The sequence below is a fragment of the Sardina pilchardus genome, chromosome 2 (assembly GCF_963854185.1).
Source record: "Sardina pilchardus chromosome 2, fSarPil1.1, whole genome shotgun sequence".
NCBI lineage: Eukaryota > Metazoa > Chordata > Actinopteri > Clupeiformes > Clupeidae > Sardina > Sardina pilchardus.
In genome coordinates, this window is record NC_084995.1 from 43,948,718 (window position 1) to 43,968,717 (window position 20,000).

The 20,000-nt window shown below is 46.8% G+C and overlaps 1 protein-coding gene across 1 annotated transcript in view; it reads left to right on the top strand.

The window, feature by feature from the left end:
* The window catches only part of LOC134075185 (receptor-type tyrosine-protein phosphatase mu-like), a 165,519-nt gene that overhangs the window by 72,190 nt on the left and 73,329 nt on the right, over positions 1 to 20,000 (top strand). The window contains 2 exon segments of the mRNA XM_062530715.1: positions 5,847 to 6,048; positions 6,445 to 6,547. Of these exon segments, the coding sequence (XP_062386699.1) occupies positions 5,847 to 6,048; positions 6,445 to 6,547 (305 nt within the window).

Below are 20,000 nucleotides of genomic sequence, written 5' to 3' on the forward strand. Positions count from 1 at the left end.
CTAGCGAGACTAGCTAGCGCTGCAGTGTTCCATATTCCAGTTCCTGATGACTAGCGAGACTAGCGCTACAGTGTTCCATATTCCAGTTCCTGGTGACTAGCGAGACTAGCGCTACAGTGTTCCATATTCCAGTTCCTGGTGACTAGCGAGACTAGCGCTACAGTGTTCCATATTCCAGTTCCTGGTGACTAGTGAGACTAGCGCTACAGTGTTCCATATTCCAGTTCCTGGTGACTAGTGAGACTAGCGCTACAGTGTTCCATATTCCAGTTCCTGGAGACTAGCGCTGCAGTGTTCCATATTCCAGTTCCTGGTGACTAGCGCTACTGTGTTCTATGCAGCTCCTGGTGACTAGTGAGACTAGCGCTACAGTGTTCCATATTCCAGTTCTGGTGACTAGCGAGACTAGCGCTACTGTGTTCTATGCAGCTCCTGGTGACTAGTGAGACTAGCGCTACAGTGTTCCATATTCCAGTTCTGGTGACTAGCGAGACTAGCGCTACAGTGTTCCATATTCCAGTTCCTGGTGACTAGCGCTACTGTGTTCTATGCAGCTCCTGGTGACTAGCGAGACTAGCGCTACAGTGTTCCATATTCCAGTTCCTGGTGACTAGCGAGACTAGCGCTACAGTGTTCCATATTCCAGTTCCTGGTGACAAGCGAGACTAGCGCTACAGTGTTCCATATTCCAGTTCCTGGAGACTAGCGCTGCAGTGTTCCATATTGCAGTTCCTGGTGACTAGCGAGACTAGCGCTGCAGTGTTCCATATTCCAGTTCCTGGTGACTAGTGAGACTAGCGCTACAGTGTTCCATATTCCAGTTCCTGGTGGCTAGTGAGACTAGCGCTACAGTGTTCCATATTCCAGTTCATGGTGACTAGTGAGACTAGCGCTACAGTGTTCCATATTCCAGTTCCTGGTGACTAGTGAGACTAGCGCTACAGTGTTCCATATTCCAGTTCCTGGTGGCTAGTGAGACTAGCGCTACAGTGTTCCATATTCCAGTTCATGGTGACTAGTGAGACTAGCGCTACAGTGTTCCATATTCCAGTTCCTGGTGACTAGCGAGACTAGCGCTACAGTGTTCCATATTCCAGTTCCTAGTGAGACTAGCGCTACAGTGTTCCATATTCCAGTTCCTGGTGACTAGCGAGACTAGCGCTACAGTGTTCCATATTCCAGTTCTGGTGACTAGTGAGACTAGCGCTACAGTGTTCCATATTCCAGTTCCTGGTGACTAGCGAGACTAGCGCTACAGTGTTCCATATTCCAGTTCCTGGTGACTAGCGAGACTAGCGCTACAGTGTTCCATATTCCAGTTCCTGGTGACTAGGGAGACTAGCGCTGCAGTGTTCCATATTCCAGTTCCTGGTGACTAGTGCATAGACAGTAAAAGATATGGACAGAGCTATCACGTAGACGGCAGCAGAGACCGAGGAAGCAAATCTCAACGGTTTTTTTTTTAGGTCTTCTTGTCTCTGCGCAGGCTCAGTTGTCGTAAATGTGACGTAGGCACGTAGTCTGACCGAGTCTGACCTATGGCGACGCTTTACTCTCGCTGGACGCATGCGCCTTTAACACTTTAGCATTGACTTCGGAAAAACGTTAATTACTCAGCCGATAAGACAGTTACGAGATTATTATGTCAATTTCACAATGTAGTATGTACCCCGACAATAGAAAATGTTCATATAAAGGCTTAAAACGCTTCAGCTCTAACGTAATTTGATGTCAAAGTGGCGCTTACGCCCCATAGGATTCAATGGAATGGCCAGCTAGCCACGGTCTTCTCGTTAGCATGGCGGCCGCCATACTGTCTACACTCTCAGAACGTTCGCTGCCCCCTTGGACTAGTGAGACTAGCGCTGCAGTGTTCCATATTCCAGTTCCTGGTGACTAGGGAGACTAGCGCTGCAGTGTTCCATATTCCAGTTCCTGGTGACTAGTGAGACTAGCGCTGCAGTGTTCCATATTCCAGTTCCTGGTGACTAGCGAGACTAGCGCTACAGTGTTCCATATTCCAGTTCCTAGTGAGACTAGCGCTACAGTGTTCCATATTCCAGTTCCTGGTGACTAGCGAGACTAGCGCTACAGTGTTCCATATTCCAGTTCCTGGTGACTAGCGAGACTAGCGCTACAGTGTTCCATATTCCAGTTCCTGGTGACTAGGGAGACTAGCGGTACAGTGTTCCATATTCCAGTTCCTGGTGACTAGGGAGACTAGCGGTACAGTGTTCCATATTCCAGTTCCTGGTGACTAGTGAGACTAGCGCTACAGTGTTCCATATTCCAGTTCTGGTGACTAGCGAGACTAGCGCTACTGTGTTCTATGCAGCTCCTGGTGACTAGCAAGACTAGCGGTACTGAGACAGTTTCAACAAAATGCCAATAGCCAATGATCACAGTCATGCTTATGTTCAACTTAATTCCTACTGTATGTGAGATTCTAACATATAAAGTGGATTAGAGAATGAATTCATACTGTATGTGAGATGCTAACATATAAAGTGGATCTGAGAATGACAATTTAGCACTACAGGTTGCATTAGTGAGTGCGCGCTACTATGCACAAGTCACTAACTACTGTCAAAACAGTGTCACTCTGAAATTCATTTTTTCCCCCTTTCATCTTCTTTTTGTACCTATATTCTCTCTCTCTCTCTCTCTCTCTCTCTCTCTCTCTCTCTCTCTCTCTCTCTCTCATTCCAATACTCCTACCAGCTCAATCAAACAGACTGAGACTGTGTTTAGTCCCTAGAAGTCGCTGGCCTTGAAGCCTGAGTCCTGCTCTTTGATTTGCTGTATCAAAGGGCCTCAAAGTGAGATCCCAGAGACAAGCTCAGATATCAGCCCCACATCACATCTCATCTCACCTCCTTTGCTCTGGACTCAATGTGTGTGTGTGTGTGTGTGTGTGTGTGTGTGTGTGTGTGTGTGTGCTCCCCCCACAGCCAGGGCACATGGCCCTGCTGCTCCCTCAGTTCTGTCCATCTCTATCACTCTCTCTTCCTCTCTCTTTTTAGCTCTCTATCTCTCTATTTCTCTCTCATCTAAGTTCTGTATCTATCTTTCTCTTTCTCCCCCTCTATTTTTACCTCTCTTTCTGTGTCACTATTTTCTCTATTTTACCTCTCTTTCTGTCTCTCTTTCTCCCTTTCCATCTCTCTATTTTCTGTTTTCTTTTTATCTCTCTCTCAGCTCAGTGACTTGGTCTCATTGTGGCTCTCTATCTCTCTATCTTCTGTCTCTCTTTCTCCCTCTCTATCTCTCTGTTTTCTTTTTATCTCCCTATTGTCAGTATCTCTCTCTCAGCTCAGTGACTTGGGTTCATTGTGGCTGCTGGTCTGAGCTGCTGTTCTCTCTCTCCTCTGCTCTGAAAGATAACGTGCGAGTGAAGACAGCTGACAGGTCATCAGTCCCTCCGACCGCTGGCCATTGCCCGTCTTAACGTCATCTAGAGCTCACTCGGCCACCTCTAGCATAGAGCTCACTCGGCCACGTCTAGCATAGAGCTCACTGGGCCACCTCTAGCATAGAGCTCACTGGGCCGCCTCTAGCATAGAGCTCACTGGGCCACCTCTAGCATAGAACATTTAGAGCTCACTGGGCCACCTCTAGCATAGAGCTCACTGGGCCACCTCTAGCATAGAACATTTAGAGCTCACTGGGCCACCTCTAGTATAGAGCTCACTGGGCCACCTCTAGCATAGAGCTCACTGGGCCACCTCTAGTATAGAGCTCACTGGGCCACCTCTAGTATAGAGCTCACTGGGCCACCTCTAGCATAGAGCTCACTGGGCCGCCTCTAGAATAGAGCTCACTGGGCCACCTCTAGCATAGAGCTCACTGGGCCACCTCTAGCATAGAGCTCACTGGGCCACCTCTAGCATAGAGCTCACTGGGCCACCTCTAGCATAGAACATTTAGAGCTCACTGGGCCACCTCTAGCATAGAGCTCACTGGGCCACCTCTAGCATAGAACATCTGGAGCTCACTCATTGGGCGGCCTCTAGCATAGAACATCTAGAACTCACTGGGCCACCTCTAGCATAGAGCTCACTGGGCCACCTCTAGCATAGAGCTCACTGGGCCACCTCTAGCATAGAACATCTGGAGCTCACTCATTGGGCGGCCTCTAGCATAGAGCATCTAGAGTTCACTCGGCCACCTCTAGCATAGAGCTCACTGGGCCGCCTCTAGCATAGAGCTCACTGGGCCACCTCTAGCATAGAGCTCACTGGGCCACCTCTAGCATAGAGCTCACTGGGCCACCTCTAGCATAGAGCATTTAGAGCTCACTGGGCCACCTCTAGCATAGAGCTCACTGGGCCACCTCTAGTATAGAGCATTCAGAGCTCACTGGGCCACCTCTAGCATAGAGCTCACTGGGCCACCTCTAGCATAGAGCATTTAGAGCTCACTGGGCTGCCTCTAGCATAGAGCATTTAGAGCTCACTGGGCCACATCTAGCATAGAGCATTCAGAGCTCACTGGTCCGCGTCTTCACAGCTTATGCGTCATGGACTGTGAAAGAATGCCAATGGAATGCCTAATTAAGTGCTGCATTCCGAATAATCTGAGTTTTATGAGAGGATGAACTAGAATGAAGATTGTTTGTATCATTACTATTGATAGTCAATTAGTATTTGGGGGAATGCTCATGTATATGTGAGTGAAACAGAATGATGATGTTGAAGATCCTACAGTCAAACATACAAACAAATAATTGTTTCAGTTTGCTCTTGAAATGCTGATTGGAAGTGTAGCCTATGACATTCTCAGATTAAGAGCCTTATGACGAGCTCCTTGAAGCGCTGTGGAATTTGATGGAAGCTGAATTAGCTGCCCTTTCAAAAGAAAGCTCCCTTTGTGTTGCCTAATTAGAATTATATTGGAGCCCTTTGATTGCCAGAAGAATGAAAGTGTGTTTATAAGTGGGCTTGATAGATAGGCTGCATTATGGTGAAGTGAAAAAGCCTTTCAGGAAGCTCTCTCTGCCTTCTGTCTCTGAAGGCACTGCTGGTCAAAAGCTCATAGAGGAAGTGATGCACAGACATGAGTCACACCTGAGGACGTGTGCAGTGTCTGTGTGTTTGACATGGTTGGACAAAGTAATGCTAATTACCGTCTTCCATGAACAATTGAACTTTTAAATGTATTCATAATAATACTGCCTTTAATCAGCGGGTCACTTAGTCCAGTTCGTGTGCTCTGACGAAGCAAACTGCCCACCATCATTTTCCGTATTCAATGAAAGTAGTACAACAGATTGAACAGGTTAGCCTTTTTAAATTGAAATGCATTTCCCTTTTTGTGCTATAAATGCATGCCTTTTGCCTTCATACATGACTGGCAACACGGGGGACAAATAATGTAACATCCTGTAAGGTTTCTCAATATACAGAATTAATGAACTGGGAGGTGAAAACTCAAGACTGTTTCGCATTGGGGAGGTTTTTGCCTCTGTCTCCTCCATTATTTCTGCAGATCAGGACACCTTGGTTGATACCTTACATAAATCCTCATGGGGTTCATGTCCTAAAGATTCTGACCTTTGGCTCCCAGACTATGATAAGCATAGCATATTGTCATGGTTATACTAGGTCAGAGGCTATATTTAACTGTGTGATGAATTTTTGGCTAATTTGAGGGGGGAAATGATGAGATTTTAAATACTCTAAATACAACCCCTCAAAGTTTTTTGTTACAAAGTACATTTATTTTTTTCCAATCCTGCAAAAAACAAATGACAAAATACACTAAAGTAATTAAATATGTATTTAAAATACATATAATTGAAATACTGCCCATGTCTGTATGTGTGTGTGTGTGTGTGTGTTCCTCAGATCTCCTATAAGGCAGTGAGCTCATTTGACCTGGCACTGGATATATCCAATCAGAGCGGCAGGGTGGTGAAACTAGGCAACGAGACGTCCCACGTGTTCCTGGGCCTCTACCCCGGCTCCACCTACTCCATCACCCTGAGGGCCAGCACCGTCAAGGGCTACGGACCGCCCGCCATCACCCAGGCCACCACCCGCATCTCAGGTACTCACACACACACACACACACACACACAAACACTCAAACGTTTCTGATGGAGGGATGATGTGCTGAAATGGAGGGATAGAGGGATGAAGTGCAGAAAGAGAGATAGACGAAAAGCAAGACGGAGTGAGTGAGAACTGAGACTTTTAACTGGAGACGCCTTGTTGTTGAGACTAGAGTTATTTTAGCAAGTGATGTTGGCAAATTCAAAACTGAGCAAGTAACCAAGCCACAGAATAAAGAGTTATTAGATGAGTGATATTTCAGAGAGAGAGAGAGAGAGAGAGAGAGAGAGCGAGCGAGAGAGAGAGAGAGAGCGAGCGAGAGAGAGAGAGCGAGAGAATAAACCTTTTAAGTCACTGATATGTCTGTGTGTGTTTGTTCTTGTGTCTCCAGCTCCCTCTATGCCTGGCTACGATCAAGAAACGTCCATCAACCAGACTGACAGCACTGTGACTATTCTCCTGAAACCAGCCAAGAGTAGAGGAGCTCCAATCAGGTACACACACACACACACACACACGCACACACACACACACACACACACACACACACACACACACACACACACACACACACACACACACACACACACACACACACACACACACACACACAGACACACACATACTCATCATGATTCCCTTCCTGAAGAGATGCAAGACAGCAGGCATTTTGCTGTATTTTTTCACCTGCTAACTTCACATGATGGGATTGCTCTCTCTCTCTCTCTCTCTCTCTCTCTCTCTCTCTCTCACACACACACACACACACACACAATTTCAATTTTCAATTTAATGTCGCTTATAGAGCGCCAATACATTACACATGTCTCAAGGCGCTTTACAGAGTGTTAGACATTCAAAGAGAGCCCATGAGTAACAGGGGCAAGGAAAAACTCCCTAGAATTGGAGATACATATAGGAAGAAACCTCAGACAGACCCACGACTCAAGGGCCCAACCCATCTGTCTTGGGTCAGTTACAGTACAGTCATTTGTAGTTTGAAAGTTACAATGACAATGAAAGTTCAAATAGTCCAGTGTAGGGAATAAATTGTCCATTAGTAATCCATTAGTTATTTCTGAAGGTGATGGGTCGCTGGGATCCGAGGGCCAAAGATTCGGGCAGGGAACCACAGCAGGCGATGTTAGGGCAGTCATAGGGATGGCGAAGGCAATGGCGATGGTAGGGCAGTCAGAGGGATGTGACTTCAGGTGTGATGAGGGACAGGCACAGAGATGGTTGATGGCTGGTAATGGTTTACCTCACAAGTGAGGTATAGGGGAAAGGGAAGAGAAATAGAGTGTGTTAGTATTACTGTAAGTCATATTAAGTATTAATAAGTATATCAATGGTGATATAAATGGTTATACTATAGAGGGTTTACAAAACGCTTTTACACACCTCTTTTGTGGGGACAGGTGCGTAGGAATAGGTTACCCAGTTAAACCCGAAGAGGCATCCCGCACATCGTCCACCACGCATGCAAACATCCACCCACCCACCACGCACGCAACATCCACCCACCCACAATGCCCCCCCCCAATGCCCCCCCCCCCCCAGGCGAACCCACACACCACCCCTGAACCGCGCGTCGGAGCAGCATGGCTGAGCATGGCCAGCCAGAGTCCGCCCACAGGCGGCGCCACCCATCCGCAGACACCCCCCACCACCATCCGCGAGCAGAGAGAACGGGGCCCGCGCCAGCCCCACCCCAACCACAACACCACGCGAACACACACCACGGCCCGACCAGGACACACAGTCTGATCCGCCCCGCCGCCCAGGCCCCCCGGAAGCAGCGCCCCCAGAGCAAAAGTCCAGAATGCTTCATGTCTTTGGACGTGTCATCCTGTCATCCTGTTGACAGGGTCGGGAGGCGTAGGGAGGCGATGTAGTGTAATTAAAAACGTTAAAATCATTGGACATTGGTGTAATGTAATTAAAATCGTTAAAACCATTGGACTTCCACTCTAGAAACACCACCCCAAGAAGGCCCGGACCGCGAGCCCAATCCAAATACAATGCCGCAACAGCCCTCCCCTCCGCCATCCACTCCCAGCATTCCCACCTCCCCCGTCCCCCCCATCCCACTAAATGCACAGCCGTGCACATCTGATCAGACTGCATGCCCCAGCCAGACCGCCAATATACGCCCACGCAGAGCCACTGGCGAATGGAGCCGACACGAACCCCCCCCCCCCCCCCCATCTACAGACGGCGACGGGAGGCCCCCCGCGGACGAGCAACGCCACCCGCGAACGGACCCCGACCGGCCCAGAGCACCCAGCCACACCACCCAGGCGCGCAGCCCAGACATGATGCGCAAGCCCACCCGGGGAAGGCCCATGACCGAAACGGCGCAAATGGACAAAAGCCCGCATGCGCAGTGAATGAACAAATGCCCGCACGCGCAACAGACAGCACGCGGGACCCTCCCCCCCAAGCTACACTATAGAGGACAGGACAGGGAGAGAAGGAAAGAGGGAGAGTTGAGAGAGACAGAGGGAGAGGGGAGAAGAGGAGTTGTACGGCATGCCACATAAGAAGTCCATGACAGCGCAATGCTAAAGCAGCATAACTAAGGCATGGTGGAGGGTGGTCAGCACCAGATCAGGTGTGGTCAGTAGCCACCATGGGATGCATGACTGGGGCACCAGTCACACAAGCCCACAGCAGAGGTGGTCCGTTCCAGTAAGACCCTGAGGTGGTTGAAGTTCCACACTGCACCATACCTAACTATAGGAAGCACTAAAGAGATATGTTTTAAGTCTAGACTTAAAAATAGGGAGGGTGTCTGCTAATCGAATTGAGGGAGGAAGATTATTCCAGAGGAGGGGTGCGCGGTAACAAAAGGCTCTGCCTCCTACTGTAGTTTTTGAAATTCTTGGAATTACAAGAAGTCCAGTATTTTGTGATCGTAAGGGTCTAGGTGGATTATATGGGACTAGAAGATCTTTAATATATTCGGGTGCTCTTCCATTTATGGCTTTGTATGTGAGAAGTAGAATTTTGAAGTCAATGCGACTTTTAACAGGTAACCAATGTAGAGATGCTAGGATGGGGGAAATATGTTCATATTTTTTGGTCCTAGTGAGTGTGCGAGCAGCTGCGTTTTGTATAAGCTGTAGGCTTTTTAGACAGGTATTATTGTAGCCGGCGTATAGCGCATTACAATAGTCTAGCCTGGAAGTGACAAAAGCGTGGATTAATTTTTCAGCGTCTGGTAAGGATAAGGACTTCCTTATCTTTGAAATGTTCCTTAAATGGAAAAATGAGGTTTTTGTGATCTGCTTTATGTGACTATTGAGTAGAAGTTCTTGATCAATTGTAACTCCTAGATTTTTAACACTTGTGGATGAGGTCAGTGAGAGATCACTATATGTAACCTGTGATGTGGATAGGATATCCCTAGTCTTCTTAGGACCTAAAACCATAACTTCTGTTTTATCTGAGTTCAATAGCAGGAAGTTATTAGTCATCCAAATTTTTATGTCTCTCAGACATGTGTTGAGTTTGGCTAACGGGGTTGGTTCATCGGGCTTTATGGAAATATATAATTGTGTATCATCTGCATAAGAATGGAAATCAATGCCATGTTTTCTAATTATAGAACCTAGAGGAAGCATATAAAGAGAAAATAATAGGGGCCCTAGTACTGAGCCTTGAGGCACTCCATATTTAACCATAGTCTGGGAGGATGGTTCATTATGGACCTGTACAAATTGTTGGCGGTTAGTAAGGTATGATCTAAACCAAGCAAGTGCAGAGTCTTTGATACCTATGGAATGTTCAAGCCTGTGGAGTAGTATGTCATGATATATGGTGTCAAAAGCAGCACTGAGGTCAAGGAGGACTAGTATTGATGCATAGCCGTTATCAGCAGCAATAAGGAGGTCATTAAACACTTTAACTAAGGCTGATTCGGTACTGTGGTGGGCTCTAAAGCCAGATTGGTACAGTTCTTGAATTTTGTTAGTTTGTAAGAAGGCGCTAATTTGTTTGGATACTATTTTTTCAAGTATTTTTGATATAAAAGGGAGATTAGATATAGGCCTATAGTTAGCTAGGATGTTAGGGTCAAGGCTAGGTTTTTTGAGTGATGGCTTGATAACAGACATCTTAAACTGCTGTGGAACATGTCCTAATAACATTGAATTATTTAGAATCTGAAGTAACGTATTATCGAGGAGGGGGAGGGCGGTCTTAAGAAGGTGAGTGGGAATAGGGTCTAGCAGACTAGTTGCAGATTTTGATGAGGAAATTGTGGAGGTGAGCTCTAATGTGTCAATAGGTGTAAATGAATTAAATGTTGTGCTAGGTTGCATCTGTGATTCTGTTATGTTTTCACTATTATTTGGCAATGGAGTATGTGTATTTGGTGAAACTGACTGGTTGTTGATCTTAACTCTAATTGTTTCAATTTTATCATTAAAAAAGTTCATAAAATCATTACTATCTAAGCTTAAAGGAATAGATTGGCTTACTTCATTATGGCTCTTCGTTAAGCGTGAGATTGTGCTAAAAAGAAATTTTGTATTGTTTTTATTTTCTTCAATCAGTGAGGAATAGTAAGCTGACTTGGCCTTGTTAAGTGCTTGTTTGTAAGCGATGAGGCTATCTCTCCATGCTTGGCGAAACACTTCCATTTTAGTGGTGCGCCACTTTTGCTCTAGTTTGCGTGTTTTTTGCTTAAGGGTTTTAGTCTCTGATGTATACCATGGAGCGTGTCTTGTTTGTTTCCTTGTTTTCTTTTTGAGTGGTGCTACAGAGTCTAGGGTTGAGTGTAGTGCATTCATTACATTATCAGTTAGTAAATCGACCTCTGTTGAGTTAAGGGAAGGACCTTCTGTTTTAGGAGAAGGGCCGTCTAATATATCCTGAGTCACAGATGTGGAAAGGGTTAGTGGAATTTGTTCTAGAAAGTCTGCAGTCGTTTTTTCAGATAGGCTGCGACTATAGTAGTAAGTGGAGTTAGGTACTAAATAATGTAGTGTCATTTCAAAAGTAATTAGATGGTGATCAGTTAGGGTGGGATGTTGTGGTATGATTGTTAACTTTTCTATGTTTATGCCATATGACAAGACTAGGTCAATAGTATGGTTATGACGATGTGTGGGTGAATTAACATTTTGGGAGAAGCCGAGATGGTCAATTAGAGATTGGAATGCAATTGTGAGACTATCGTTCACATTATCCATATGAATATTAAAATCACCCAATATAAGTATTTTTTCTGTTTGGACAACTAAAGTGGAAAGAAAATCAGAGAATTCTTCTAGGAAATTAGTGTAGGGGCCTGGGGGTCTATAAAGTGTGACCACGGTTACAGGCAGATTAGTTTTCCAGTCTGGATGTATAAAATTAAGAATTAGGACTTCAAAAGATGTAAGCTTATGTGCGGGTTTGGGAGATGTGAGAAGGCTAGAGTGATAAATTGTAGCTACTCCACCACCCCTGCCAGTATGGCGTGGTACATGGTGGTTTAGATAGGAAGGAGGTGTGGACTCATTCAATGGAAGGTATTCATCTGGTTTAAGCCAGGTTTCAGTGAGGCACATTACATCTATGTGGTTGTCAGTAATAATTTCATTAACCAAGGGGGTCTTACTTGATAATGATCGAATGTTAAGTAAAGCAAGCCTAAGTTGCGTTTTTTGGGGGGATTGTGTAATCGAGGATGTTTTTATTTGAATAAGATTGCTAAAATCAATTCCCCTAATGGATCGAGCACGAGACAACTTTGGTACAGACACCCTTTCTATTTGGCCCTGTGTTGGCCTATCTGGGTGACTCTGGGACGACAGAGATCTGTGTAAGACAATATCTCTGCTGCCTGGACTAGCCTCTGGTTTGTCAGGAACTAGCCTCGGTTAGGTGATGGTCTATGTTCCTTGAAAGGAGAACAGCACCCTCCGGAGTGGGGTGGATACCGTCTCTTTTCAACAGTCTAGGCTTCCCCAAGAAGGAGCTAAAATTATCAATGAAGCCCACATTGTTATTGGCACACCACTCTGACAGCCAGCGGTTGAGGTCCGAAATTCTGCTGAACATTTCGTCACCTCTTCTAATGGGTATGGGTCCAGAGAAAGTTACAGAATCAGACATCTGTTGTGCGAACCTGCACACGGAAATAAAGTTTTGCTTGGTGATCTCCGATTGACGCAATCGGACATCGTTGGTGCCGGTGTGGATGACTATTTTCGAATATTTACGCTTAGCATTAGCCAGCACTTTCAAATTTGACTCGATGTCGTTAGCTCTGGCCCCAGATATTGAATTAACTATAACCGATGGAGTCGTTAGCTTCACGTATCGTATAGTAGAGGCGCCAATTACCAGAGAGGCAGGTTTATCTTGGCTAGCTAAAGGGGAGAATCGATTAGAAACGTGAAGGGGTTGGTGGTTAGCAGTGGGCCTCTGTTTGGATTTATGTCCCCGAATAGTCACCCAGGGACTAGTCCCCTGCTGCGAGGGGGCTGTCATGGTTACGCTATCTGTAGGCCTATCTGTAGATCTAATGGCTGGTGCATCCACACAGCTTACCGGGGGTTCTGTCGCTAACTGTTTGCTAGTCAGATTCAGCGTGTGGATGCGGCCCTCGAGTTCATCTAACCTCGCCTCCAAGCTAGCTATTCGTCTGCATTTATTACAAGTATCTTGTCCACTAAAGGAGGCTGGGGAGTAAGCTAGCATGTGACACGCCGGGCAACATAGAGCGTTAGGAGGAGGAGAGGTAGGGACAGGATCGAGACGAGGCATCGTCTTTAAGAAAAGCAAGTGAGTTGGCTACACAAACATACACACACACACACACACACACACACTCACACACTCACACACACACACACACACACACACACACACACACACACACACACACACACACACACCGGGTAACTTCACATGATGGGCTTGTTTCATGCTGAGATTAATGAGAAGATAGTTAGTAGATGACGTGAATTGTGGGAAGTGTTGTGGTTCATGAGAAGGTATTGGACCTGTCATCCAGTGATTGGCTTTGTTGGAGGCAGATCCAGCAGGCAGCCAACATCTCAAAGCACAGATGCTCCCCCTGAATCAGCCGCACTTATCTGCCATTTTAATGGATTCTCCGTGTTATTGCAAAAGCCTCACACTGCTGGTGTCATTCATTTGCTGTCTTGCCAGTAATGCAGTGATAACACACGCCAGGAATGGGAGCCAGCGCGTTGTATGTGTGTGTGTGTGTGTATGTGTGTGTGTGTGTGTGTGTGTATGTGTGTGTGTGTGTGTGTGTGTGTGTGTGTGTGTGTATGTGTGTGTGTGTATGTGTGTGTGTGTGTGTGTGTGTGTGTGTGTGTGTGTATGTGTGTGTGTGTGTGTGTGTGTGTCAGCACCCTGTGTGTGTGTGTGTGTGTGTGTGTGTGTGTGCGCGCGCGCATGCATATGGGAGCCAACATCCTGTTTGTGAGTGTGTGTCTTGATTACATATTTTCTGTAATTAGCATGAAAACAGATATTTGGCGTTAGACAGCCAGGCTGGATGCCAGGCTCAGATCAGAGTGGAGATGGCCACAGGGGCACATGGCAGTGCAGCGCGCGTTACTGTCACTTTAAGAGGATTAGATTCTGCTCCTGTCACTTATGCCACATCATGTCTGGATCCACGAGAGGCCTGCCCCCCCACACACTCACCCAAGACAGATGATCTCCTCGCGGGTCTAGAGTTCTGCTCAATAAACTCTATGACTTACTGCTCACGCATGCTGCACACACACATGGGGGAAAACAGGAGGAACCATAGAAACATGTTAGAACAATGTTAGAACCTTGCAGAACAGTGCGGTATGGGCTGTGATGTGTTGTCTGCTCTTCCTTAGCAAAGCTCAGAAATAGTCTCTTTCTCTCTGTTCCGTCTGCAACTCTCAGCCTCACAGTCTCTCCCTGTGGCCCCTACCCTCCCCACACACACACCCACACACACACACACTCTCCCTGTGGCCCCTACCCTCCCCACACACACACACACACACACACACACACTCACTCTCCCTGTGGGCCCTACCCTCCCTTCCCTTCTCCCGTATGGGTCTGTGGTGGCTCCCAATGAGCGGAGACAGAAAGACAGAAAGAAAGAAAGAAAGAAAGTGGAGCCTAGGCTGATCCGTAAGGGGGGGGGGGGGGGGGGGGGCTTTAAATGGCGGCATGTCAAGAGCAGGAGGCAGTTGATTCATCAGCAGCTGCATCACATCCACATTCATACGCCTCTCATAGCGCCATTAATCACCGCCATGACAACAGCGTCTTATTAACACACACACACACACACACACACACACACTCATTCTGCCTCAGCGTCTTATTAACACACACACACACATACTCATTCTGCCCCAGCGTCTCATTAACACGCACACACACACACACTCATTCTGCCCCAGCGTCTTATTAACACACCACACACACGCACACACACACACTCATTCTGCCCCAACGTCTTATTAACATGCACACACACACACTCATTCTACCCCACCGTCTTATTAACACACACACTCATTCTGCCCCATCGTCTTATTAACACACACACACACACACACACACACACACACTCATTCTGCCCCATCGTCTTATTAACACACCACACACACACTCACTCTGCCCCAACGTCCTATTAACACACCACACACACCCTCATTCTGCCCCAGCATCTTATTAACACACCACACACACACACACACACACACACACACACACACACACACACACTCATTCTGCCCCAACATCTTATTAACACACCACACACACACACACACACACACACACACACACTCATTCTGCCCCAACGTCTTATTAACACACCACACACACACACACACACACTCATTCTGCCCCAACGTCTTATTAACACACTACACACACACACACACTCATTCTGCCCCAGCATCTTATTAACACACCACACACACACACACACACTCATTCTGCCCCAGCGTCTTAATATTAACACACACACACACGCACGCAGGGTCGGTCCGTGAATCTCTGAGAGACGCTGTACTTTGGAAGCAGAGTGTGAGCTGTTTATGTGTGTATAAGATGTTGCCCTTAATGTGTTTTTGTTTTGATGTGTTTTACGCTGGATTGAGCTGATGCTTTAATGATAGCAACGTGTGCTAAACACAGCATAAAGGGTGTGTGTGTCTGTGTGTCTGTGTGTCTGTGTGTCTGTGTGTCTGTGTATGTCTGTGTACATGCATGCCTGCATGTGTGTGCGTGTGTGTGTGTGTGTGGTGCTTTATCAAGGGTGAAAATAAATATTAAATATGACAGGAATAATTACCCATAACATAAATATTTCAGCAGAAGTCATTTGCGTGTACACACACGCACACACACACACAAACACACATACACACACACATGCACACACACACACACACACACGTGCGCGCGCGCTTAGCTATGGTTCATTATCCACAGGTGGTGTTGATAATTTGTTTTGTTTTGTTTTTGTGTTTTTCTTTATTCATGGCTTTAGCTCTCATAACCCCTGGGACACACACACACACGCACACACACACACACACACACACACACACACTTTAGCTCTCATATCCCCTGACACACACACACACACACACACACACACACACACACACACACACACACACGTTAGCGTGTGTAAGGTTGAGTCAGTGCTGTGAGCAGGGCAGACCTGCGTCAGCTGTGGAGTGCCAAGGACACTCTGTTCTCCCTTTGCTCTCCGTCCTCGTTTCCTCTCCTAACTTTATCCCACTCCTCCGCCTGAACCTGCCAGAGGAACTTGGAGGCGTGTGTGTGTGTGTGTGTGTGTGTGTGTGTGTGGAGATGCATCTTCTGTCTCCTCCGCGTGAACCTGCCAGAGGAACTTGGAGACATGTGTGTGTGTGTGTGTGTGTGTGTGTGTGTGTGGAGACGCATTTTCTGTCTCCTCTGTGTGATCCTACCAGAGGAACTTGGAGGCGTGTGTGTGTGTGTGTGTGTGTGTGTGTGGAGATGCATCTTCTGTCTCCTCTGTGTGATCCTGCCAGAGGAAGTTGGAGGCGTGTGTGTGTGTGTGTGTGTGTGTAGACACTACAGACGCGTGTCTTGTGTGTCTGTGAGCTCTGCTGATCCATGAGAAGCTCTCCCTCTGCACCTGCCTTTGCTCTGGTGTGTGTTCATCTCGCTGCTCTCACAGCTTAAGCCTCCTCAGAGGTGAGATCTGCACACCATCTTCAGAAACACAAGCCATCAAACCATCCAGGCACTGGGGAGTGTTCCATATCTGGGAAGACGCTCTCTAGGCGGTAGTGAACGTGCTTCAGTGTTGGTGCCTGTTCTCAGGGGTTGGTGAACGTGCCCAGAACACCTAGTTAGGCTCTGCTGAACGTGAACGTGCCCATATAGCCAGGCTGTGCTGAACTTGAACGTGCCCATATAGCCAGGCTGTGTTGAACGTACCCAGGTTGGTGAACGTGCCCAGAACACATAGTAAAGCTGTAGTGAAGCTGTGTGCACACACACACACACACACACACACACACACACACACACACACACACACACACACACACACACACACACACACACACACACACACACACACACACACACACACACACACACACACACACAGACACACACATAGACACATGCACAGACACAGACACAGACACACACACACACACACACAGACACACCCGAAAAAGAAAAAAAAAGCAATACATCATAGCAAAAATGTCTTTGAGAAGAACTGAAAACAGGAAAGAGAGAGGGAGGGATAGAGAGAGAGAGAGAGAGAGAGAGAGAGAGAGAGAGAGAGAGAGAGAGAGAGAGAGAGAGAGAGAGAGAGAGAGAGAGAGAAAGAGAGTCTTTTTCTCTGCGTCTAAGCTTCAGAGGGGGAATATAGTAAACTGACTGTTTAAAGTGTTCAGATAAATCTGCCTCATACAGAGGAAAGGGGGTGTTGTTTCCACAGTAACCTCCCCTGCCATTTGTCTGTATTAAGTTAGGATATAACACACACACACACACACTCACACATAAACTATTTTGCAGCAGGTTCACCCGATTAAAATATGATCACAAAGGACCTAACGCAGCTTGAATGGCGTTCAGGGCAAACAGTGCTTATTAATGATTTATAGACAGTTAGTAAAGGCTGGAAGCTCTGCTCACCAGAGCACCGCTTTTAATCACACATTCAGTGAAGCAGAGGAAGGAAAGAAGACTACTGAAGACAGTGAAGCAGAGGAAGGAAAGAGGACTACTGAAGACAGTGAAGCAGAGGAAGGAAAGAAGACTACTGAAGACAGTGGCTACTAGCTCCACGCAGATTGATAAAACCTCTTCAATATCGCCTGAGACTATTGCTACCTCAGCTCTCCAGTACAGCCTACAGCCAATACAGACTATTCCTACAGTACCTCAGCCCCCCAATACAGCCTACAGCCAATACAGACTATTCCTACTGTACCTCAGCTCACTATTTATGGCATAAAGTATACCAATAGTCTGGTGTCTCTCATTCCTTAGTCCGAATGGAAACCTGTATGTAATTTAACCATGCTGTGAGAAGGCAGTATTCATTTCTACATAAAACAAAGAGCCAGTTTAAGTGGGTTTGTTGGCTATGGGATTTGATGTGTCCACTTATGTGTGGTTAGTCTACAGAGTGCACTGTATAGTGTGTGTGTGTGTGTAGTTAGTCTTGTACAGAGTGTGCTGTATAATGTGTGTGTGTAGTTAGTCTTGTACAGAGTGTGCTGTACTGTATAGTGTGTGTGTAGTTAGTCTTGTACAGAGTGTACTGTACTGTATAGTGTGTGTGTAGTTAGTCTTGTACAGAGCGTGCTGTATAGTGTGTATGTAGTTAGTCTTGTACAGAGTGTGCTGTACTGTATAGTGTGTGTGTAGTTAGTCTTGTACAGAGTGTGCTGTATAGTGTGTGTGTAGTTAGTCTTGTACAGAGTGTGCTGTACTGTATAGTGTGTGTGTAGTTAGTCTTGTACAGAGTATGCTGTATAGTGTGTGTGTAGTTAGTCTTGTACAGAGTGTGCTGTACTGTATAGTGTGTGTGTAGTTAGTCTTGTACAGAGTGTGCTGTACTGTGTACTGTATAGTGTGTGTGTAGTTAGTCTTGTACAAAGTGTGCTGTATTGTGTGTGTTTAGTTAGTCTTGTACAGAGTGTGTGCTGTATAGTGTGTGTGTGTGTGTGTGTGTGTGTGTGTGTGTGTGTGTAGTTAGTCTTGTACAGAGTGTGTGCTGTGCCGGTTTTGTCGGCTCCACTGGAGTTTTGTGAGGAGATAAATTGGGAGCAACAGAGCAGCGAAGGCAAAGGCCAGCTCACTGGGTTTCATGGTGAGGGTGAGTGTGTGTGTGTGTGTGTGAGGGTGTGTGTGTGTGTGTGAGGGTGAGGGTGTGTGGGTGTGTGTGAGGGTGAGTGAGAGTGAGAGCAGCGAAGGCAAAGGCCAGCTGGGCTCCTTGGTGAGGTCTCAGTATCCAGTGGCCTCATTAAGTCCTGTGCAGATAGACCCGCACACTTTATATTCAACGATAACCTTTTCCCATCCGAGCAAACACACTAGACAAACTCCCGACTTATTACAGATTAGCCTGCCCAAAGGTCAGAGCAGCATTAGTCAACATGAAATGCTGCTCGCATGCACGCAAGGAACGGGCTGTCTTTGTTTGTTTGTGTGTGTGTGTGTGTGTGTGTGTGTGTGTGTCTGTGTATTAATGTATGCATGATGCCCTCCTGTTTCTGACACATGGTCAGGACTAATGGGAATTGTTTTTTTGTTTTTTTCTTGTCTGAGAGTTTGTGTTGGTAGGGAGCGCACACACACACACACACACAGACTTAGAGGCAGATCTGAGGTGACGATATTGAAATTGTAGGAGAAATCTGCCCTTTAAAGATTTGATTTATTAAAGAGCAAATAACCAGAGTGTTGTGTGTATGCATGTAGCATAGTTGGAGAAGAGCAAGACTGAATAAAGAAAAAGGACAAAAAAGTGAACAGTAGTGTGTATGTGTGTGTGTGCATGCGTGCACGCCTGTGTGCTTGTTTGAGCACACTCAAATGGAATGAAAGACTGTAGTGTTGTGTACCATATAAGCGATGAAAGGAACCCTCAGACAGTCTCAGCAGCAGCCCTCGTTGCAGTCAGGACCCCTGGTGGGGACGGACCGGCTGATAGATGCTGCGGACCATTATGTTCCCGTTGCAGAGCGCTCCAGCACAACACACACACACACACACACACACACACACACACAGAGCTCATCTGTCAGAGCAGCACCTGACTCTGCAGGGGCCCAGGAGCCTGGCTGCTGTTTCACTCCATCAGCTCCCATACAGCAGCGGAGGCTGGAACCATCTGGCCCTGATGCGGCCCTGATATGGACCTGATATGGCCCTGATATGGTCCTGATGCTGCACTGATATGGCCCTGATGTGGCTCTGATATGGCCCATATCAGGGCCACATCAGGCCCTGATGTGGCCCTGATGTGTGCTTGATTAAGCACTGATGAGGGGGCAGTGTCTCTATTTAAGTTGCACTGTGCTGGTCTGTTGAGATATTTATATACTTTGGTTTATAGTCAGTGGAATACAGTTCATGTGATTTTTAATGGACCCAAAAGTGCTGTGTTCTCTGCTCTGGGCATTAACATTAAAGCTTTTGAGTGTGTTCATTATTTTACTCAATGCTATCTCCCCTGACCCCCCCCCCCTTTCTCCTTCCATCCCCCCTCTCTCTCCCTCTATCCCCCCTCTGTCTACTTCCATCCCCCCTCTCTCTCCCTCTATCCCTCCTCTCTCTCCTTCTATATCGCCCCTCTCTCTCACTCCATCCCCCTCTCTCACTCTCATTCTATCTCGATATCTCCCCCCTCTCTTTCTTTCCCTCTCTTTCTCTCCCTCATCCCCCTCTGTC